General features: G+C 47.9%; 2 protein-coding genes across 3 annotated transcripts in view; both read right to left on the bottom strand.

The window, feature by feature from the left end:
* Positions 1 to 14,633, bottom strand: part of ABL1 (ABL proto-oncogene 1, non-receptor tyrosine kinase) — a 65,959-nt gene extending 51,326 nt beyond the window's left edge. Inside the window, exons 1-2 of one of the 2 annotated variants that reach the window (XM_085239676.1) lie at positions 14,054 to 14,633; positions 13,575 to 13,923 (exon numbers count right to left, since the gene is read on the bottom strand). In XM_085239676.1, the coding sequence (XP_085095802.1) occupies positions 13,575 to 13,923; positions 14,054 to 14,137 (433 nt within the window). In that variant the 5' untranslated portion in view covers positions 14,138 to 14,633. Of the gene's footprint in view, positions 1 to 13,574 lie in introns of both variants that reach the window. The other variant, XM_010720901.4, reaches the window with a different exon arrangement.
* A 3,294-nt stretch (positions 14,634 to 17,927) lies between these two features.
* EXOSC2 (exosome component 2) lies at positions 17,928 to 22,402 on the bottom strand. Its single transcript, XM_003211271.5, has 9 exons — positions 22,236 to 22,402; positions 22,050 to 22,151; positions 21,930 to 21,975; positions 21,046 to 21,135; positions 20,833 to 20,898; positions 20,608 to 20,676; positions 19,474 to 19,650; positions 19,160 to 19,288; positions 17,928 to 18,745 (listed from the first exon to the last, which is right to left on the bottom strand). The coding sequence occupies exons 1-9, from the start codon at positions 22,358 to 22,360 to the stop codon at positions 18,665 to 18,667; spliced, it is 885 nt and encodes a 294-aa protein (XP_003211319.1). The 5' UTR covers positions 22,361 to 22,402; the 3' UTR covers positions 17,928 to 18,664.
* Between the last annotated feature and the right edge of the window lie 855 nt (positions 22,403 to 23,257).

Raw genomic sequence — 23,257 nt, 5'->3', positions numbered from 1 at the left:
GGACGATGTCTCTCTACTCCTCCCAGGTTCCTTGCCCCCCCTTGCACACTTCCTTTTTGTGGTCAAGAGCTCCTTTCGCATCCACTCGCTGCATTTTGCCTGACTTCTCTGCAGGAATGGCCCACTCCTGAGCTTGATGGAGGAGTTTCCTGAGCATTAACCAGCTCTCAGGAGCTCCCCCTCCCTCTGGAGCATCATGCCACAAGACTCTTCCATGCACATCCTTGGAGACAGCAGATCTGCAAGCTTGCCTTTCACCCCTCTCCCTGCCCTAAGGATCCTGAACTCCACCATCCCATCGTTACTGCAGCCAGGGCTGCCTCCAACTTTCCCATTCCCAACAAGCCCCTCAGTACAGTACAAGGTCCAGCAGAACACCTCCCTTTGTTTGCTCCTCTATCACAGGGAGAAGGAAGTTATCACCAATGCAACCCAGGAACCTCCTGGATCCGTCATGCCCTGCTGTGCTGTCCCTCCAACAGCTATCGGGGTGCTTGAAGTCTTGCCCCTGAAATGCCTGCACATTCAGGAGTGCAGCTATGGAGAGAGCTGCAATGCAGCCCCTCTCATTAGTCATGTTGAGAGATCAGAAACAACTCAAGATACCTTAATTGCAAAGCCTGAAATACACTTTCACAGCTCACAGCGTCCTGGGGATGAGGTTAATTCATCAAGGGAATGAAAGAGCTGGATAAAGTTGTTAGGGATGGTGATCAGGGTGAAAATGCCATTATTAAGTTGAGAAAAAACATTTTAACCAACTGTTCTTATGATTAAGTTTTTTCCTACACTGTTATTTTACTGTCAAGATGTTTGTTATCCCACAACAACTGCAACAACAAGATAATCCTGGACTTTCCCATTAGCATCCCCAAGTCCTAGAACAAGCACCCCAAGCCCATAAAAACCAATTTCCTAAACTAACAGTTGTGGGACATTAACAGATCCTTGCATAACAGCTCCATATTACCCCGACACATAGAGATGGGGCACAAAAAGGGCCTTTACGTGGGAGGCAGCCACCCTGCTCCCAAACACATGCTCTGTGCCCCGCCAGAAGCCCTACACCAGCAGCCATAAAACATCAGCAGCATTCAGAGGGAAGCAGTGTTAGCAAGCTGAGCAAGCAGGGATTCCACATCAGCCACCTAAGACAGACCTAATATAAGCCATAAAACCAATTTCAGCCTCAAATAGGAAGGCTGCTTCTTTATACCTCTCTCTAATTGAGCAGGATAGCAAGCCATCGGGACAGCGAAGGAAATCTGCTTTTCTGCTCTCCTGGAGAAACGTAATAACATGAGGGCAAAGTGTTTTTTATCAGTTCCCCAGACTGCACGAGCCGACTGCACCATTCATCAAGATGGGAATGGACCAGGAGAACAATCAGAAATCCATTAGCAAGCTGCTGCTCGCCTCCACGCTGCCTCGGCTCCAGATCAAATGTCAGCGTGCTGAATGGCTTACATTACTGGGGAGGAGGAAAGGGCCAGGGAATTGTTTCAAACCAATAAAGATATTATTACAATTTTTAGCTTTTATTAGCATGAGGGCAAGCATTTGCAATTTACGTTGTCCCTTTAACCAAGTTTCTCAAACGTGGGACAAAAGCTTCCAGCATAACTGAAGTAGAGCAAAACCAACTCCAGCACTTCCAGCTCAAGCCACAGTGAAAATTATGGGGAAAATAAAAAGGGAAATACTGAAGCAAGGCTGTTCTTTATTTGGTTTTAATATCCCTTTTATTAAAAATGCAGCTTTTATTGCCTGCATTCAGAAGCTCGGGCCCACCCGCAAAATACTGCAGGCAGGCAAGAAAACAGCACCAACTGCCAACACTGCTACTTACTAGCAGGGGAGAGACCCCAAATAACACCTTAGCTCACCACCAGCAGCTCAGCCCCGTCTGCTATGCTGCAGGCTGCTGCTGCTCCAATAACACTTCGTTGCCCACAGCATCTGACAGATCCCAAACCCATCAGCTCAGGCAACATCCTCCCCTCCCAACCCTCCCTCCCTCACTGCAAGGAGATTTAGGCCATTTAAAAAGCAATGCAAACATCCACGTTTGTATACACTTTTGTTCATTAAAAACAAACATCTGCACCATCGCTCTTTTGTTATTTGCAACGCACCTGAAAGCTATTAATTGAATTCTTACCTGGCACAGAGGCTAGAATAAGACATTCAGGGTGTATTAGCAGCGCATCACATTTGTGCAGATTAGCTCTTTTCATATACTGTTGATTCTTTAAATATAATGAATAATTTAAAATAGGAAGCCTATGTAGGCAGTGAACAAAATTAGGAATTCTCCAATGCAAGCTGATTCTCATTATCTCTCACCTGCCAGAAACAAATTAAAATATCAATCAAACGTAGTGATCCAGGTAAAATTCTTAAACCGCATCTTCGGCTCAATACCAGCAATTACTGTCATTGTCCTCAACTCGCTGAGCTCCTCCAGTGTGAGCAGGAATGACTGCAGCAAAAATGAAATGAAAACAACCACAAGATCTCAACCAAAACTTGTCACCTGCAGCACCTGGGTGACTTCTGAACAGAGACATTTTCACCTCTGAACCAGGGGATGGTGGAATCACATTCAGGCTGGCAGCATTTCATTTACTAAACACCAGCCATAAACACTGCTATGTAAAGTTCTCACACTTGCTGTTTACTATAATCTATTTTTCAACTGCCCATCAGTCTGAGGTTGAGAATCAAGCAGCGTGCTCAGACCCTGCAGCACTACCAGGTCCTCCAGCCCTAAAGGTTACTGAGCAAGGCTGACTGCACTTACCCTCATCATGTGGGAAATCCCACCTGTGCACACTGTGTTCTTTGGTGCTCACCTTCACTATTGGAATGGTGAGACAGCAGCTGGTATCACCTTAAGCCCCTGGTTGTTCTCCATCAGGACACGAGGAAGGGCACGGCCTGCCACCAGGAGCCACCAGCAGCTCAGGAAGAGGGCAGGACATGCCAAAATGCCCTTTCTCACCCTAAAAAAGCCTCCCAGAGACCCCACAGCCAAGGCACACTGATGCCTGTGGAGCTCAGCATTGGGGACCATCTCCAAGTGGCACCTGTAAAAATGCTCCGTTCGTGTAAATAAGGTTTTTTTTTTTCTTTGAGAACAAATTAGTTGAACGTTTTCTGTATAGTTATTTCATTTGTTTTCACTCCCGTTCATTTATTCCGATCTGCTGCACCTTCCCTTGGAGAGGTTATTAAATGCTCTGCTAATGGCCGCCAGCACTCATTTAATTCTTCTTAATGAACGTATGAGTGAGTAGCGGAAGCCATTATGTAGGGCTTAATAAAGGGTGGGAAGGAATTTCCTAAAATTTACTGCCACAGGCTGCTGCTTGAAGATAAAATAAATGGTAATTGCTCGGAACGGGAAAGAGGAGGATGATAAAATGTCCCCAGACATGGGGGGGAAAAAAATACCCAAATCTCAAAGCCTGAAGGATGGCAGAAGCAAAGATGGCCTCCGTGCAGCTCTCAGATCATCACCATCCTGCAGCCGCTTCCTCCGAGCGCCGGCAGCAGCGATGGGTCAGCTCACCACACCAGAAAGGTAACTGTTCACGGACAAAAAACATACGTGGAGGTGATTCAGAGCAGCTCATGCCGCTGCTGTGTGCAGGATACAGACAGCGTGGAACAAAAATGGCTGCTGGGGTCAGAGCGTTCAGCAGGTACTCAAACCTGAATGTGCTGAATTGCAGCAGCAGCAATGAGAGGCAGCAGCAGTGCTGCCTGGGTGCTGGCACAGCTCAGGACCCAGGGGGAACATCCCTGTGCCCATGGACTCACCGTCCTGCTGGGCACAGCTGTCCCCAGTTGTCACCTTCCCAAAGCACAGGAGGAGGAACAACCGCGTGCAACTACGGTAAGAAGTTGTTAAAGCAGCAAATTGAGTGGGCAAGACATCTCCTTCCTTGTACTCTAGGAGGCAGAAAGAAAGAAATACTATTTTCAAGAGCAAGCTCATGTAGCCCAGAGCTTAAAAGGTGACCTGAGAAGAAAAACAGGATTAGGCTTGCTCTTTTTTGCTACTTAGGGCAGACAAAACCCCTCTTAGAAAACTACCATTCTCCATGCCAGCTTTGACCATCTTAAAAACAGAAAGAAAAAAAAAAAGAGGATAAAATCCAATTTTTCTTTTTTAAATCTTTGGCAGCTCGCCTGCAAGCACAGACCAACAGCTTTTCTAGCAGGCAGCTCCAAATGACAATTTGCTTTTCTAAACAACAATTTCAGTTCCTTCAGCTCAACAGCAGGATTTCCATAGTCTGATAGAACACAAAGCGACCAGCCAAGCTGCAGAGAGCATCCAATGTGAAGATGGGAGCTGCTTCTCTGAGAGAAATAGCAACGACTTGGTAGGGACAAAAAAAAAGTCAGCTTTAACACACTGGAAGACAAAAGGCGAGGAGCTACAAGATGTGTGCAAAATGTCACAGTGCACAGTGCACCAATTTACAAAGGACAGAAGAATAGTGGACAGGCATCTGGCAGACGGTGATGTCAGAAGAGAGTTTGTGCTTTATTTCCCACACCTTAATGAAAAAGCAAAATGAATGCTCATATCATTCTGTGTATTGGCAGATGATCACAGAATCATGAAGGTTGGAAAAGGTCCCCAAACCCAGCCCCAACCCATCCCACTACCCCCACTGACACATCCCTCAGTGCCACATCTCCAAAAGCCGCTGGGATGGTGACCCCACCACTCCCTGGGCAGCTGTGCCAATGCATCACCACGCTGTTTTCTTGCTTCACGTGGGCACACAGAGCAAGAAGATGCAACTTCATCGAATCACAGAATCGTTTGAGTTGGAAAAGACCTTTAAAGGCCATCTGGTCCAACTCGTGCAAGGAACAGAGACACCGACAGCTCCATCGGGTGCTCAGAGGTCCAGCCTGACCTCGAATATCTCCATTTATTTATGACAATAAAGAGCACTGCTTTGTTTCAAGTTGCAAATAAACAGGTACTGCGCACTGCTGCTCTCTGGTGCAAGGAAGAACACAGCAGTTCATTTGCCTCAGCAATGGTGCATCACTGGTCATACATACACAAATCCCAGTGACCCAGCAGGAAAGTGGGCGTTTTGTTCACCCAAGGACAACCCCTATCCTGACAGAAAGGGAAGGGAAAAAAATCTCAGTCATCCTTTCAGTCATAGCACGAGCTGGTGCCAGGCACAAAGAAAAGGTTGCACGCGATGGGCTTTATTCTGGGGGGAATTATTTAGTTTGCTTTTGGTAGCACCAGTTTTCAGTTCTCCTGTGTGCAAGAGCCAGTGCTGGGAGGAGAAGCGTAGGTGGGAAATGGGAAAGTGGGAGTGAAGGCTCCTGCTGCAGTCTGCCCGTGGCACACAGGCGGTGTTTCAGCATCCCAGGGGCTGTGGTGCAGGCTGGTGCAAACCGCCCACACAGCAGGAAGCAGCACAAGGAAACCCTCACCTCCTCTCCTGCCTTATCTGCTTTTATTGCCTTGCAACCCCAGCAAGCTCCTGGCTTAATGGAGCCTGCTCACAAGCACTTCAGGTCTGACCCCAGGCTAGAAGTCACCCTCACACAGAAGCAGCAGGCCTGGGTGTCGGGCTGCTGGCTCACCTCTGCACAATCAGAACAGGACCTGGATGAGGTGCTGCAGACGGGTGCAGGCAGGGCTTTCCTGGGCAAAGGAAGCGTCCAGGCCCAGGTGCAGCCACTGCCTGCACACAGCCTCCCAGGGGCCGCCTTATTCCCAGCAGCACTTTGCTTGCAGTAACACAATGAAAGATTTCGTCGTATTTTTTCTGCCTCATCAGTAAAGTGTTTGAGAAATAGAAGGGGACAGCATCCAACCTAGTCTTTGTAATCTTTCAGTACTTTAAAGACATTCACTTGTTCAGCTTTGTATCCGCAATTAATAATTATTGCAGTGTTGCTGCATATCTGTATTCACTTTAAATAAATCGGAATCTCCTTACAAGCCAGAAATCACTCAACAGCACTTCGCAACGCACCTTGCTGAGGTCAGTCCTCTCCAAAGGACACTGCAGGGACCCAGCAGCACAGCAGGGCAGGGAGGAGGAGCTCGGCCCAAGTGTGATTGTGTGAGGCTGTGCCCAGCGGTCTCGAGGCAGCAGAGAGCACTGTTACTTGTGCTGGGTCACTTTTACTCCTAAATTTTTCAGTGGTAGTGCATTTTTAAAATTCAGCTGCTAGCAATTCCAATTTGAGAACCATAAAACATACCGTATTAATAATGGAAACATAAAATGCCTGTCTGATTCGCTCCAGCCCTCAGCCTCCTTCCCCAAAGGGCCTGATTTGCCTTAGGGGAGCATTTCACAAGCAGCACATCAGCTTCCAGAAGCACAGCTTCAGCAGATGGAGCCTCAGCCACAGCTGAGCTGCTGCCCTTCCAGATCTGGAACTTAAAAACAGTGACATCCATGATGCTACTTAAGCTAACGGCAGAATAACAAAAACATTACTATGAAATCAAGCACTCCATCCCTCCAGCCACACCTCCCTTATCAGCTGACTCAGCACCACGGGGTGACAGCAGCCCCAGCCCTGTATGACTCAGCCCAGGACAGTGCATCACACCAGGGGCTGCAAACCACTGCATGCTGAAGCCCACCGCTTCCTAATTTGGAAAAATCGTGGGTGGCAGCGATGTCTGAGCTGGGAGGAATCTGCTCTGCTGGTGTCTGTGTCTTTCACCTTGACCTGGGTGTTATTCATGTCCCTGTAGCACTGACTTTGAGCTGAGGAAGGGTAACACGAGTTATGGAACTGGATCAAAAGCACCCCGTGTGCCTCACTGGATTCATGTTGCTTACTTTAATAAGTGGAATGTAAATCTCTCACATTAGTATTTTACAGTTCATAGAACCTTTAAGGTTGGAAGAGTCCCCAACCCACACCCACTGACCACATCCCTCAGTGCCACATCTCCACGGGTCTAGAACACCTCCAGAATCTCAGTTCTGTCAACCCTGACCTGGTCACCACTGCAGCACAGACCACTATTTCCATTTAATGTTACTGAAATCCCTCATTCTTCCACGCAGCTGCGATGCCACAGCACTGCATGTTCTGCTTGGCTCTTATTAGCACTGCTCATTTTGCTAACCTAAGGACAGCAGCAGAGCCCATCACAGCAGCAGGTCAAAACAGGCTCCTGCAAGAAGTCCACAATGCTATGTTCAGCACGCAACCTGCACTGTCCTTGTCCTGATCCTCAGCACAAACCCCATCTCTAGCCAGCGCTGCCAACGATGGGAAAGGCATCAGTAAACCTTTCAGTGACATTAAGGAGACTGAAGTTTCCCCAACAGTTTTTTGCTCCCAATGATATCAAACACAAAGGGTTGAGAAACACACGCAGACTTATGTGACAACCTTGCAATAATCACTGATACCTGAAAGGTGGCAGCCCCTTGACATCCAAGCCTCTGCATGGGGTCACTGCTCAGATGTGACAGACAGACCACAGAACCCAATGGAACTGCAGCTTTGGCACTGAATGACAGGCACGGCTTTGCTTTTCCTCTGGCTGGCTTCCAGTAAAGGACACCTATTTTTCATTCAGTAAGTTTGGAGAAAATATATATAGCAAACATATTTGGTGGAATCCATCAGCCTTACAAGAAGTAAAGGTTAGATGGCAAGTAATTTTAAATGCATTTCTAATCCATCAAATTGAACGTATTTAAGAAGGAATAACAGCTCAGCATTAAGTCAATACCTCTCATTCAAGCTTTCCAAAGCTATCTGCAAACAGGAGATGCAACTGGACAACAGCAGCTCTAAGAGCCACTGCAATAATTCTGCCTAAATGAGGATGTACCTTCTAAACCAACATTATCTGTTGTCAGATTCACAGAGGATATGAAGACAGCTTAGAGCTAATAAAAATAATAAACTATTTGAGTACAGATATTCATAGCTGAAACTATTCTGCTTTACACACTAAATCTTCTGAATTATAATAAAATTCTCCCATCCAAAAGTGATTTGAGTAAAACAGAGCACTGCTAGATTACAGCTCCTCTTTGGTTAGCACTGTTGTGACTTCATGAAAGTTTAACTCCACAATTAGTTTTGTGATAGCACTTCTGGCACTGGGACACAACTGTAAATAGCTGCAGCTACAACGCTGCTCTCTGCCATTCCCCCCAGCCACTGCCAAGGAAAGCTCTCCTGTTCAGAAATGCTGGATACAATGCAGCAAAAGGATTTATGCCATTAATTCCTATACTGAGAGGACCACAGCATTTCACGTAACAGAATAAAAATACGTGTGCAATTAGGAGGAGTCTGTGCAACGTAGCTATAGGGGGGAAATCAGATCTGTGCAGAAAGCAACAATAAGCAAAAGGGAAGACAGCACTGAAAACTATTCTCTGTTGTTTTAGAAGATGAAGAATGAGCTGGAATGGAGCTCGAGGTGATGAGGAAGCAGGATTTTCATATTAAGTGCAAAAGCAAACAACATCACCTGCTGGCCCTGTTCCATCAAAAAGTGAGCTCGGGGAGATTACAGCTCTCAAGGTAACTAAAGAGATCTGACAGGCACCGTTTCCCAAACTCACAGCTGTCCCTTCGGCCCCCACTGCTCACTTTCCAGACGCTCCTTACTGCAGGGGATGCTCTAACTGGAGCACGTTACGAAAAAGATTCAGAACAGACACCTAGCGGCCAGCACACCCAACGGCAGCTCAGCTATCCCAGAAATCCAAGTGGAAAGACTTGGGGTCACTGCACAGGAGCCCATGCGGTCACATCAGGAACTGAGAGCAGATCATTGGGTCACCAAGCTGACAGTGCAGAGAGAACTCAACATAAACCAGGCAGCCCCACTGCCCATGGAAGGATGACGACCTGCCTCCAAGACGTGACCCACCGCATCCCCACACAGCTGCTGGGTGGGAGGCTTCCCAGGGCTGCCCTCACAGTCTGCCCCATATGGTGCAGTGCAGGTCCCGCACAGCACCAGGGATGCAGCTCCCAGCTCTCCCCCGTGGGACTCTGCCAACCCCTCACTTTCAAGTTTAAATCTTAAACTCTTCCATTTAAAATACCACAAGTTTGCTGGCAAAAGTGCACGGAATAAGATGATGGCTCACAGCCCCCAGATCTCTGTCTAATACCCTGCAGCTCCCTCCTGCCTTCCTGTCCTCATCTCCTCACACCGCCTTTCTACCAACATTTGCTAACAACACAACGCAGAACCAGCACAATTTCTAAATGGAGCTCTGGCATACGAGCAACACAAAGGAGATGAGCTCCTGACACACAGCAAGGCCTCAGAGACCAGCACACAGAGCAGGGCTGCTCTGCCCACGCCAAGGATTAGCCTTTCCCTGGCCTCATCTTCCACCTCGGTGCATGGAAAGCAGCTTAGCAAGTCTTAGGCCTCTCTCCTAACACATCCCAACCCCAGATCAAGTTCTGCACAGGGGCTTCTTAGTGAAACTTGCTGCTGTTTGGTAATTGAACGGGAATTACAGTGAGAGCTTTGTATGATGGGAAGGGATGCAGGCAGAAGCAGTACGCAAATCTGCATTCCACTTGGAGCAGATGTCAGCATTAACCAGATTAATACTGAATCACATCAAAGTATGGATACACAGCAATGATCTCAAAAGCTGGGGATAATTCCCTCCTAATAGAGATGGAAATTAAAGTTTGGGAGCCTCCAAATCTCAAAGCTAACAATGAAAAAAGTTTGGTCAGTTTGGAACACCGACTCAGATACTTTAGGGAGGGTTTCCAAAGGGGCTTCCATTAGGCTGACGTTAATGATGCAGCTTCAGGAGAAAAGCCCAGAGCAGGAACAGTAGAGCAGTTCCCTTCCCGTCCCAGGGTTTGCAGCAGAAGTCATTCACCCACAGGAGCAGTGCAAGGGCACGAGGCAAAGCCTGGATCCACCTGCATGCTAAAGAATAGAGATTAGCACGGAAGAAATCCCATTTAAATGACTTCCACACGCAGGCAATTGGCCACCTAATAAATTTATACTGTGTATGAAGTAGACGTGTTGTGCTCACTCTTAAGATAAAGGATAATAAAAACAAAGTCAGATTACTGCTTGATCACAACAGGTCCTCCTGGAGCAGCTGGCTGGCAAAACTGTGTTCCAAAGTCTTGGAGCTACCAGTCATGTTTTGTTCACAACCGAACAACAGCCGGTTCCTCTTGGAATTACGTATTTTGCCACAGGGTGTGAAAAATATCCACATTTCATAAAAATAATAAATACCAATATGATTATCTCAGCTAATATACATGGCTCACTGAGTCCTCAGGAAGGAACCAAAGCTCTTCATTTATTTTCATCATCAAAACAGTTGAAACGTAAAATTTAACAACGTAAAAGAAATCAACTTAAATCTAAAGTCTCTTCAAAGAGACTTCTTAAATCAACAACGTGGGCAAAGATACTTATAATTTATATTTCCCCCAAATATCACAGGGCTGACCTCCAACTGACAACTCAGGCAAGCTTATGCTATCAATCTATATAATAAACTTTGTGGTCGCAGTGCTTACAAGAAGAGAACTCCAGATTTGGCATGAAGAGTTCACAGCAGCACTCAGCACTACAGGTACAGAGACAACGAACCAGTTCCTTTGCTCCTTTCAGCAAGACAAACACCTTGTTTAGGCCTCCTTATCACTTTCTCAACCTTTGTCTTCTAGAAGAGAAAATCCAGCTCACCGCTGAGCAGCCAGCACTGCCTGGCAGCACGAAGGCACAATACAGATTCAGAAGGAAGTTCCTGCTCTTTGTATATGTGGATATGAAGGTCATACAAACCCTGACATGTTCTGCAATGCAATAAGAACATGGCTATGATTTTTAACACAGAATAAGGAGAAGGTTATGCAACTGGGTTTGTACCTATCAACAACCCATTACATGTAATAGAAAGAGCATGCAAGACAGCCTTGTACCCAAATTCTCTTCTGAAGGCTTCCTCTCTCCTCCCCAGATCAGCAATTCCTGACTGCCACCGCAGAACTGACACAGATGTCAGCAAAGACAAAGACATACATCACAGCTTTAGCACCACCTGAATGACCTGTGCTTCAAACCACCGTAAGTTCTCATTATTAAATCCAAGCCTCTCACTCAAACCCCACGTGCCCGTGGACTGATGGCTCTCATTCTCAGCTACTGGCACACAGTTTTGTTGACTCTGATGTCCCAGAAAGCCACAAGATGCTGCTGGGCAAAATTTGATCCGCATTTAGAAAGTCTTTCCATTAATCAGATATTGGACCAAGCTTCTGCTCTCAGCTAAGCATTGCCCAAAAGCAGTGACTACAAGTTCAGTGCTCAGCTAAGGAAAGCACAGGTTAACAGGAAAACACTGTCTTTATACTTTCTCATAACTTCAAGCTTGCAAATAATCCAAGAGCTGAAAGAATTGCACCAAACAGCCTTAGAAGGACATAGCAGGGAGGATTCACATTGAAACCACCAAACCAAGGTTCTGAGCTGCTCTACCAACGACATTTCCATAACAGGAAAGCTACACTATGAAATACTGTTCTGTCCAACTATAAATGGTTGGAAGGTCAGAGTGTCAGACTATGTGCATTTCAAAAAAGAAGAGTTAGCTATTAAACAAAGAAAAAAAAAAAATCAAGGAAGAAGAATAACCTTCTAAAATGAATTTTCTTTCCTCTTTTGCTAGGTATTTCAGAGTACCACTTCCCAGGCTAGAAGGAGGCCCAGGCAGAGATAGAGAACACAGGACCCGTGGTGCAGCCTTCTCCCGCCTGTATGATGAAGAACCATTTCACATACTCAAAAGGAAGAAACTCTTCCTCGTGTGGATAAGCGAGACTGATCTTTTGCAGTTCTCCTAACAGATGTACTGACCTCGATGTCCCCTTTCAAGTTTATTTTTTTCTAAATCAAGGCACTGAAGTCTCTCATGGACATATGGTACACTGACACTGTAGATGCTATCTTTCTCCACAAATGTGCCGGGATTTACTGACCTCAGGTCATACCAGCAAAAAGTTACCATCTGCCCAGTCCTGTCAGATGATCAAAAAGGAGCATTTCTGGCTCTTTGCTACATCAAAACACCAAAGACTGTGAGAATATCGTACCACTTGCACTCTGTGCTCACTGTATCTCCCCTGACCTTGAAACTCTGTCCAAAGCAGTACAAGCAGTGACCAAACTGTGGCCACAGGAGGGGTTTCTCACAGTGCTGAGAGCCTGGCTTGGAAAAACCCAGCAGCAACTTATCACCAAAGGGTTAAATACAGCCTTGTATACCCTAACCTCACAGTAATTAATTTCAATTTCCAAATAACCTCAGCTCACAAACATTGTGCAAAAGTCAGAAGTAACACAGATGCATCTCAACACAATATTTCAAAACAGCAGTCCATACACAGCATCTCTGACAATGTCTTTGCTGAACACTGCACAAGACTGCTTGGTTCCCTCCAAAAAGAGAGAATGAGTTCAAAAGAAAAGCCCAGCTAAAACGAAACTGAATCAAAGCTTCTCCTCCAAGTAATGGAGCGCATTCTCACACACAGCAAATATTTGCAGCTTTAATCATATGAAGATTACAGCTCCAGTTTTGTCTTGTTCACAAATAAACTTTCTTGTGAGGTCAAAACTATTGAAGAAACCTTATGAAGATCCCATTTCTCCAGCCTGAGATAGCAGCTTGGTGCGCGTCCTCTGAAGGAACACCAGAACAGTCACGCAATACCAAGCATTACTCCAGAAAGGATCATTGAAACAACGCATTTCCGCCTGTGTCTTTTGAAAGAGATGCCTTCAGTTTGAAGTCTCATTAAAAAAAAAAAAAAAAGGCATCTGAACTCATTTGGAGTTCCACTGAGCTTTCGATTCGCCGTATTTCCTGAGATTCTCCACCCCCTCTTAATCTGGGTGAGAGGGTTGCTGTATCCCTAACCTGGCCACTTGTGGCCTCCCACACTTAACTCCATTCCAGCACAAGTTACACATTTAACTGACTATGAGAAACCACAAACCAACGGTGCTGTAAGCACACGAAGCAAATTAACAAGAAACTACTTCATTCCAACCAGTTGTCACAACAGCAGCATCTGCAAACTTCCCCAAAGCAGTCCAGTTTTGTTTCCAAGCCCCTTTTGTAGAGATAATTAAGAACATTCATCACTCACAACAGCATCACCCTCAGCTGGCTGTGGTCTACACCTATGAAACAAACAACTCAAAGACGATGAAGCACTTCTCCAGGCCTTAACCCAGAACGCATCCAAGGCAGAAATGAGAAGTTTATATGATGTTAAAGAGTTATTTCCTTGTATTTCATATTTAGCTGTGCCATAACCTCTTTCCAGGTTTCAAGCAGTCTGACGTAAGTGAAGCATTAACAAAAACAGGAGTTTTACCTTGAGAAGCAAGGGAGAGAAAACAACTCCCAAGAAGCGCAGTATGTTTGCATCTAACTATGCACTTTGTGAAATCCACATCACATCCAACTCAGCAAATCAAAATCGAACCAAAAGCGAAACCAATTGAAATCTCTCACCGTGTTCCACAAAGACGTTGCAGTGCGGGCCCCCATGCCTCGATGACTCCTTCTTCCCTGCTCCTTTGATGAAGTGCAGGGCAGGCAGACTCGGCCTCCTTTGGTCCCCAAGAACTTTTCCAGGCTGCTGCCCCATAAAGCAATTCTGGGCAGCCTCTCCCAGGACAAGAAGCTTCCGCAGAAGTCTGCGATCCCCGATCTTCCAGGCTGGGAAGGAGCACGTTTGGGTGGGATGATCTCCAGGTCCCCTTCCAGCCCTACAGTTCGGGGCTCCCGTGCACTGAAGCCGCTGGAGAGGAGCAGCAGACGAGCACGGATCCTGCAGACAGCAGCACGGCTCCCGAGGCGGCTTTATGAAAAAAAACAAAACGGATTAAAAGTTCCAACCAGGCGTTAATGAGCGACGCCGAAGTTTCACCTCCTGGAACGCGGCGTGTCCTCCGTCTGCCTCACAGACACGAAGCCACGCTCAGGCTCACCCCGGGCAGGACACGCTCATTCCCAGTGATAAGCTTTCCTTTTTTTTCTTTTTTTTTTTTCCTCTTTCTCCTTTTCTTTTGCATAGCATTGGGTTAACGAAGGCCAAAGCAATGCGGGTCTGGCTTCACGTCCTCCCGGTGCCGCCCTGCACCGGCATCCCGGCTCCGGCTCCCGGCACCGACCCGAGGCCCGCCCGCAGCTCGCCGTGCCCTCGGCCCCGCCCGCCGCTACCTCTCCCGTGGCCGAGCCGGGCCCGAGCAGGCGGCTGGGCCGCGGGGGGCCATGGCGGCGTCGAACGGCGCTGGGCCCGAGCGGGAGGCGGCCGTCTCAGAAGGGCCCGGGGGCCGCCGGGCGAGAGGCGCGAGGCCGGCCGCGGAGGAAGAGCCCGCAGCGCGTCCGCCGGAGGTGGGGCTGGGACGGGCGGGGCGGCATCACCGCGGGCACGGCACGGCACGGCACCGCACGGCACGGCAGGGCGGGAGGAAGGGGGACAAAGGGCCGCGGGGGGCGGCGGCGGAGCGCTGAGGGAGATCCCGGAACCCGCGGCGCAGCGCCGTCCCCGGCCGGCGGGGCGGGCAGGAAAACCGCTTCCGGCCACTCCTCCTTCGCCCGCCGCCCGGCCCCGCACAGCCGCGTCCCTGCTCTGGGGTCCGCCGGCCGCCGCCTCGCGGGGCAGCTCTGCTCCGCACACAAAGCCTCCCGCTCCCTGAGACCGGGCTGTAAGACAGATGGGGCGTTATTCGCACGTAGCAAAACGAAGTGAAGCCCCCATTGCTCGGCCTGCCGTGCCGCTAGGTACGCGTTCCCTGCGCTGTGGGCACGCGCTGACACGGGAGGTGCTGGTTTTTATATTCTGGTTCACCTTGAGAACAGAAGCCAATGGAGCAGCGGGTTGAGGTCAGGGCATCTCGGTTGAAGCTCTGCTGTTGCTCTCACTCACAACAGAACACACAAATGCAGTTCTGCCTGCTGCTCAAGGTGCCCACCTGGACGTGGACCGCCTTGTTTGTACCAGCTCCTCCCCTGTGACAAATCCAAACGCCCCCCTCCACAGCTCCAACACCATGCCCAAGGCCCCCAGGCATGTTTTCTATCTTCCAACAACAGCAGCTGAAGTACTTCATTCAGGCCTACCGGATCCTCCACCTCTGCCATAGCAGCCAATTCTCAGCAAGGATCCCAAACCGTTTTTATTGCACTTTCCCATCAGTGACTCAGACTGCAGGTAACTGAGGCTGTTTACATGCAGTAAAAAGAAGTTCTAGTGCACTGTGCTGGGACAAATCCAAGGCCACGTCTCTTCAGCTCCACAGAGTTCTCCACATTTATCTCAGTAACAGAGATCAGCTTCTCACTGTGATGATGCAACCTCCTTCTCCGCTCCAGCACAGACCCTGTATGATCCCACAGACTGAAGGAAACTGAGCTCTCACCACGAGCTGAGCAACTTGAGAGAGAACTGTTAACAGCTTAGTCAAAAGCACCATCCTTTACTGTAAAAGTTATTCCTTTCTGGATACGACTGGAGCATTTTGGATAGTCTCTATCAGACACCACAGTAGGACTGAAGCAGAGTGAACTCCATAAGGTATTTCAGTATGTTCTCTGTTTACCTTCCGTTGTGCGTGGGTTGTTACACCTAACAGCTGCTATGATGTTCTCTCCATTTCCTCCATAACAATATATTAAACTTCTTTACAAATGCCAAACTTCAGCACATTAATTGCTGGTCCTTAGGAACCCGAGACAACCATTTGAAGGCTGCCTTTTGTCTCAGTGGAATTTCAGTATCTCCTTGGGCTTTGCATTTACACCATTCATGTGAACAGCAAAACTGCACGCAGATGATACAGAAGTAACATAATAGCAGCAGTAACTGGATTAACAATCCATTAGCGCAAATCTGAAATCCCAGTGGTTATTAACTGGGAGTGAAGGGAGGGGTTGCTGTTCTCCACATTAGCACATGAATAAAACACTGGCACCAAGAAATAGGACATTTATTTCTACAGATTTTGTGCTATAGTTTCTGCAGACAACACTCCCCAGTGCTTACACCCTTATGTGAACCTGCAATGGACACGGGGTCCTGGCTTTCCCATCCCACTTGCCAGACCTCCTCACTCATCTCACTGAGCAGTGGGGAAAAGCCATTTGCTAAAAGCCACTATGGAAACTGTGAGCCTCAGCGTGTGAAGTGGATGAGCAACTGCAGCTCTCACTGTTTATCTGAGAGAAAAACCCACAGGGCTTCAATCAAATTAACAGTAAATGACTGCTGGGCAGGTACTTCTCTTAGATACCTTTGAAACTGCTCGGGAAGTTTCTCCCTCCCATCTTGTTTGGTTTGCGAAGCTGCGCTAGATGGAGCTGCAGGAACTGTCAGCGATGCCCGCGCTGAAGCCTTGTTGGAGAATTTCGCTCTGGGCTTTGCACAGCCCGCTGAATTTGCAGAGAACAGCAATGACCCCTCGTGGCCGTGGAGAAAAGCACCAGGACCGTCACCCCCATAGATCAGAAATGATGAATAAGCAAACCTTTCCTGCTGGCGATCCAGTTCTTAGGTCAAAGAACAAAAGTGCCAGGAACTGGATGAGTCACGTACTCATATCCCCAGGGCATTGAGCAGCTGAAGCAGTCTAGACCTTGAGCTCATTGTTTCTCAAGTTGAATATTCATTTATGGAGCATAAGCAACCAAAGTTGTTCATGCTGGGAAGTGTTGGCATGAGAGCCTACAGTCTGCTAAAGCTTTTAGCCTCTTTGTGCTGTTCCTGCCCATACAAATGTGGGTAAGGCTGATACCAGTCTCATAAACAGACCTGACAGCGTCACCATCAGGCTTTAGTCCTCAGCCTTTCCAGATCATCTTGTGAAAACAATCACATCCTCACTTCCTAGGGAATCTTCCCAACACTCAGAAACAACACTTCCTGGACCTTGCATGGGACAGTCCACCAACACATCCTTGGAAATTTAAGTGCTATTTTATAGAGGCAGCATGGAGTGAAGTTTGAGTTTTGCAGCAGCAGAATGGATTACATGCGCCCTTGCTTGTCCTTAGCCACTGAGCTCCATAATGCTCTAGTATTTAGTCAGCAGCATTGATGGCAGACACCCAGCCCTTGTTTTTTGGAAGGAAATGAAGCAGAGCTGCTGGAGATTACTACAGACATGATCCAAAGGTGCCACCTAGTGCTTACTCTCAACCACAGGCAGAGCAGTCTAAACCAGATGAGAAGCAAGGAAGGGTATTTCTAGTTTCCAGGAAAAGATTGAGCAGTTTTCTTCCTTTAGCCTGAGGCAAGATGAAAATTTGAAATGCCGTAACTAGACTCAGGGATAATTAGGGCAGATTTTTTGCTTTTTCAGTTTTTAACAACTACAGCATAGAAGTGCATGCAGCTCTAATAAAAAATATACACACACCACATTCAAACAGCTCTAATACAGCTAATACCAGAGATCTGAAAGGATACTGAAACAAAAACATCACATCCATTCTTAGGCAGGGAAGGCAAGTGATGGAGTGCAACCATCTAGCCACTGCCCTAAGGATGTGGCTACCTGGCCAGTGTCTGCTGGGCTCCCCTTTTTCCCCTAACAAAGCTGCATGACACACCTTTCCTGCAAAGAAATCTTGAAAGAAAGCCACTACGAACAATGCCAGATAATCTACTTACTCGCCCCATATGGAAAACTTGGTGAAGAAGAAGGTGAACTGCTTGAAAAGGCTGAAGAACAACTAAAGAGGAGGCAAGAGTGCACTTCAACCATTTAAGTCTCCTGGTAGAAGAAAACGTCAAGCCAGCTGTAGTTCTCTACCTAGATCAAATTAATTTGAGAGCAAGAAAAACCAAGGCATGCACCAATCGACTATTTAAATTACAAGAACTTTATTGAAATGTAAAGCATTTCATAGAAAACAACACCAGAGCCTCCTCAGATAAAGAGCTCACCAAATCACGAATATAAAAGGGACCAGCAGGATACACACAGTCCAAGAAGGCACTGCTCACCCATGGCTACCTGGCCCATGTGGACAGCCACGTCCAAACTCAAACCCTTAGGACACAGAAGCCATGAACAGCAGACACACAAGACATGGCTCAAAACAGTCTAGGGACTCATACTTGTGAAGTCTCAAAAAAGACAAAACAAAAAAAAACAAAAAACCCCACACTCCAATCTGAGTCAAAGGTCAGATTGGCAGACCTGTATCATAATAAAGGAAAATCAAAACCATTTTAAAAGCCTCTGGGGAGAAAGAAGCCAATCACAAAACACATCCCCTCCTCCCTAACTTCCTAGAAGTTCAGGAGCACTATGCACAGCAACAAGTGTCATGAGATATGTCCCAATTGCATCTGTGTCTTCATAAAGGTCAGGTATCTATTTCCCAGGCTGCTGCACTAAAAGGCTATTGTACTTAAGTACTATTTAGTACTATTGTACTAAAAGGGCTCAGGAGATATTCAAGGAGTTTAAATGACCAATTGTGGCAGTTTCTGAAGTGTGGAATGGACACTGGTGACTGGAACACTGATTAAAAAAAAGTACTGAGAACCAAAAGCTGCCACGGTGGGGGTTTTAAAGTGACCTCTTCTAGCACTATCCCTCTAGATCCAGCAACTTCTGTCGGGTTTCCAGAACAATCTCCTCCATCACCTCTGGTTTGAGAATGTCCTTGATCTGAAACGGAAAGAAAAGTCACATTGGCACCAAAGAGAAGTTACTAGCATTGCACTTGAAGATAACTTTGGGCTAATATCTCTTATAAAAGACCATAACAAATCAAAGGAAAGGCTAAAAACCTTAACTGAAGGCCATTCTGCACTGACTGGAAGGCTCCCCCAAGTTGGAGCTCTTGCTCCAAGGAAAAAGAGTACACCTTTTCTCTGTGATTGTTTAAGTTCTACCAGGATATCATACACTTCCATGGCAATTTATGTCACGCATGAGAGCAGAAGTTCATATTGTCACTACAAATTTTTTGGAAGGATTAAAGCCCCACCACATGACTTATTGATTTCAACAGTGGCAGATTCAGCCTTCCCAATCCCTTCCCACGCTGTGGAATAAAGTAAACACCACTGTTTTCCGTACCTGATGAGGAAGGGATGCCTCATAGCAATACAGGATGCTAGTGTCAAAGAGCATCAACTTCTGAGTAACCAGAGCCACAATGCAGTTTCGGAGCCGTGAAATCACCTCCCGGTCAGACAGGGGAACTGGCTGAGGAAGGACAGAGGAACAGAGATGAATACACAGGGAAATAATGCAAGCCTTCTGGAAAATAAACGTTTTGCCACAAATCTAATACCACTTCTTGAATGTCTTGTGATTCACGTGCCTCTTGGATCACAACTAGCAAAACAACATTGGTAGAACACGGCTCATCATCTTCCCTGTCCCCTCACCTCTAAGTTGGTTGTAAAGCCGCCTGCTTCTTCATCTTTCTGTTCTGGAGTTGGGTAGATCCAGATGAAACCGTTGTTGCCGAGGATCACAGATGCACCACAGGGCAAGTCATGGAAGTGAGTCTTCTGGCGTTTCACAAGGGAGGGCGAGACCTGAACAAGCACACCCTGGCCCAGCTGAAGAGGAGACCACGAGACTCAGCATGAGAGACAATGCGCCGCCACAGGTAATAACCAGTCACCGACATGCACTCCACTCCTGGTCTAGGAACCAGTCAATTTAACATCTTTCCCTGTGAAACAGTGAATATAAAACCTGCTTGCCTCTGGGAGTGCTGGGAGGATTAGCTAATGCCTGTGCAGTCCTTTGAAGATGAAGAATACTCTCAGTGCTTAGCACAAATGTTAATAATATCTTGATTGTAACTAGACATCAACCATCCTGCAGAAAAATGAGGACTGAGAGGCCCAATTGAGCAGAACACTTTCCCCCTTAATCCAGTCGCTGTCTTTCACCCTTTGTGCAAAAAAGCACATTTTGCTTTCATCTTTTAAGTGCTAATACCCTCGGTCTAGTAATCCCAACTGCAGCCTACGCTCCAGTGGCCCCTTGGCTTATTTCAATGTGCAAAAACAGAGATAAATGCCAACTGCATAAAGCCTAAAATAGAGCCCTGGAGTGAGAAGCAAGCCATGGGGACAATGACCTGCAGAAGAACAGTGATAAAGTTTGAGCTAGAAGATTTTTCTCCTCAGAGCTCAAGTCCCAAGCAACTGGTGGGAGAAAGAGATTCATGCAGTAACTGTGGAGAGGGATAGCAGCAGTTCAGAGGGCATTCTGTCTGCATCGAGGAACTCTGCTTTAAGCTCCCACATAGAAGCTAAAATTCTTCCTAACTTACTGACGTGGGTTATAACATCATGCTCTACTCCAGAGCTTTTTTTTTCCCTTAAAGATCTCCCCCCAAAGCCCTATCCTGCTGCTATCTCAATATAAATTCAAAGAAATTCTACTGACATGGATAGAATTGCACTGTGTTTAACAAAGGTCTGATCTTCTAACAGACTACTGTGCATCAGAGTTAGATACTCATGCAATCTAACTGGCAAAAATTAGGCTTTTGAGCAACTCACCTTCCCATATTTCAGACTCCTGGTGTGCAGCGACACAGCCCCATCAGAAAATACAGACTGGACCTCTGCCTGTCAGTGCCTCTTAAGGAAACAGACTGCCTCCTGCTGCCCTGTGCCAACAGCCACCAACTGCCCAAGCAGTGAACTCTCCCTGCCTGGCTGAGGTCTGGCTGTCCCCCCATGTCCCTCGACTCTTCTGTCTGAGTGCACGCAGTGGAAGGATACACTGATGAGGTCCCCTTCCTGCAGATAGTCCCTCATTGCAAGCTCGTCTTCTGCTGATCTCCTTCTCTGAAAAGGACAATGCAAGAAAAGTTACATGTCATGTAGAATGAGAAAACATTAATTAACAGCTACACGAAGGAAGGATCATCCAAAGCATCCCGCCGTGCAGCGGAAGGCAGCAATTTGGAACTTCTCTGCACAAATTGCACTCACCAGTTCCCCACCAGGTAAATTCATAGACGACAACAACAGGATTGAATCCAGCCTGGAATTGGTTTCCACTTTCCATCGTTTCTGCTGAACCTGGAGAAGAAAAGTGATGTTAATGTACACTCAGAATATGAACAAAATCTTGTCAGCAGAGTGGGAAGTCATGCAACTGACTGACTCTACAGCAAAACACCATGACAGCCACAAGAAATGACCGGCCAGTGCAGCAGGGGCTGTCAGAGAATCATAGCATCATTTCACTTAAAAGCCGTCTGGCACAACTCCTTGCAATGAACAGGGACATTTGCAGGTCCCTCAGGTGCACAGAGCCCCGTCCAGCTCTGACCCTGGGTGTTTGCAAGGATGGGGCAACCACCACCACCCTGGGTAACTTGTGTCAGTGCCTCACTGCCCTTATTATAAAAGGCATCTTCCTTACACTGAATGTAAATCTCTCCTGTTTAGATCAAAACCATTTCTCCTTGTCCTATCACAACAGACCCTAGTAAAAAATCCATCCCCTTCTTTCTTACAGCCCCTTTAGACACTGACAAGCCGCTCTCAGCTCTCCCCAGAGCCGTCTCTTCTCCGTGCCGCACAGCCCCAGCTCTCAGCCTGTCCTCGAGGTGTTCCATCCCTCAGATCATTTTTGTAGCCCTCCTCTGGACGTGCTCCAACAGATCCGTGTCTCTCCTGCACTGAGGATGCCCCAACAGATCGCAGTGCTCCAGGTGAGGTCTCACCAGAGGGCAGGACGACTTCCCTGCCCCGCTGGTCGCACTGCACTGGATGCAGCCCATGACACGGTTTGCTCTCTGGGCTGCAAGATCTCACTCTTGGCTTTGTTGGAGCTCATGACGTCCTCCTGGGCCCGCCCGGATCCTCACCTCCGTGATCCTTCCGACCACGATGTCTCCGACCTCGCCGTTGTACCTGGCGGCGGGACAGAGCACAGCATTACACAGCCCTTTCCTCAACCCCCAGGGGCAGCCCAGCCCTCAGCTCACCTGGTCTTCAGCGGCGTGACGCACACCAGCTTGTTCACCCTCTCCACAGCGCCGGCCACCGAGGCCACGAGCTTCTCCTCGTCCACGTAGGTGCCGTGGCCCCTGCAGACAGGACGGACGTATAAGGAGAGCCCAAGAGCGGCCTGCCCCGTCCCCTCGCCGCATCCCCGCTGCCGCCGTCCCCACCTCATGTATCCCGTGTCCGTAGTGATGGTGTCTCCGGGCACCACCAGGTGCTTCTCACCGCTCCGCCGCCCGCTCGGCCCCACCGCCTTGCGGATCACCGGCAGCCGCATGGCCACCGCCGCCATCTTGGGTGCTGGCAACACGGCGCCGGCGCCCTCCCATTCACACGTGCCTTCCGGCCGCCATCTTGACTGCGGGCAAAAGCGCGCTTGAGGCGTGGGCGCCGCCATCTTGAGTGAGGGCCCCAGCGAGAGCTATGGGTGCGGGGCGGCCATTTTGGATCCTGGCAGTGAGATGGTGGGGGGGTGGGGCACGTTTAGTGCGGGCAGAGCGTCTCCATCCCGCTCTCAAGGGAAACTGAGGCAGTTCGTACCGACGTGAGGGGAGGAAGACAACGATTCGGGCAGTCGGGATCAGAGTCCCAGCCCTGATTTCTGGGGTTGGTGCTCTGTGATTTTCTGCCCTCCCCACCTCCGCTCCCCCTTGACAGCCACCCGTTAAACGATAAACGTCCCGAGTCGGTTTTATTTAGAGTACAAGAGAGAGGTACAAATGTATTTACACTGTGTGCATATACAATCAAATAATATATAATATCAAAGTTTTGTAAATAATGTTTTACATAAATATTTACAAAGTTAAAGTGACGGTTTTTTTTTTTTTCCCTTTTTTTATTTTTTCTTTTTTTTATTCTGGAAGTAAAACACAGTTTGTGAGAACTTTATACACCTCAGACTTATAACGAATAGCAGAACACCTTCCTAGCGTTATGGTACAGAGCTGCTCCGGGCTGTGCGGGACTGCAGAGGGCAGCACAAGTCCCAGCTGAGCGCTCCATCAGGGCTGCGGGGAGCAACGCGGGATGCCCCATCGGCTGCTGGGCTGTCATTGCACCGTTTGAGTTGGAAGAGACCCCTGAAAGCCGTCTGGTCCATCTCCCTGCAGCGAACAGGGACGCCCGCAGCTCCGGCGGTGCTCAGAGCCCTGTCCAGCCTGACCTCGGCTGCCTCGCAGCCTCTCTC

Source organism: Meleagris gallopavo, chromosome 19 (assembly GCF_905368555.1).
Source record: "Meleagris gallopavo chromosome 19, MGAL_WU_HG_1.1, whole genome shotgun sequence".
Taxonomy (NCBI): Eukaryota; Metazoa; Chordata; class Aves; order Galliformes; family Phasianidae; genus Meleagris; species Meleagris gallopavo.
Note: the sequence above shows the minus strand (reverse complement) of the source record. Positions and strands in the feature narration are given on the sequence as shown.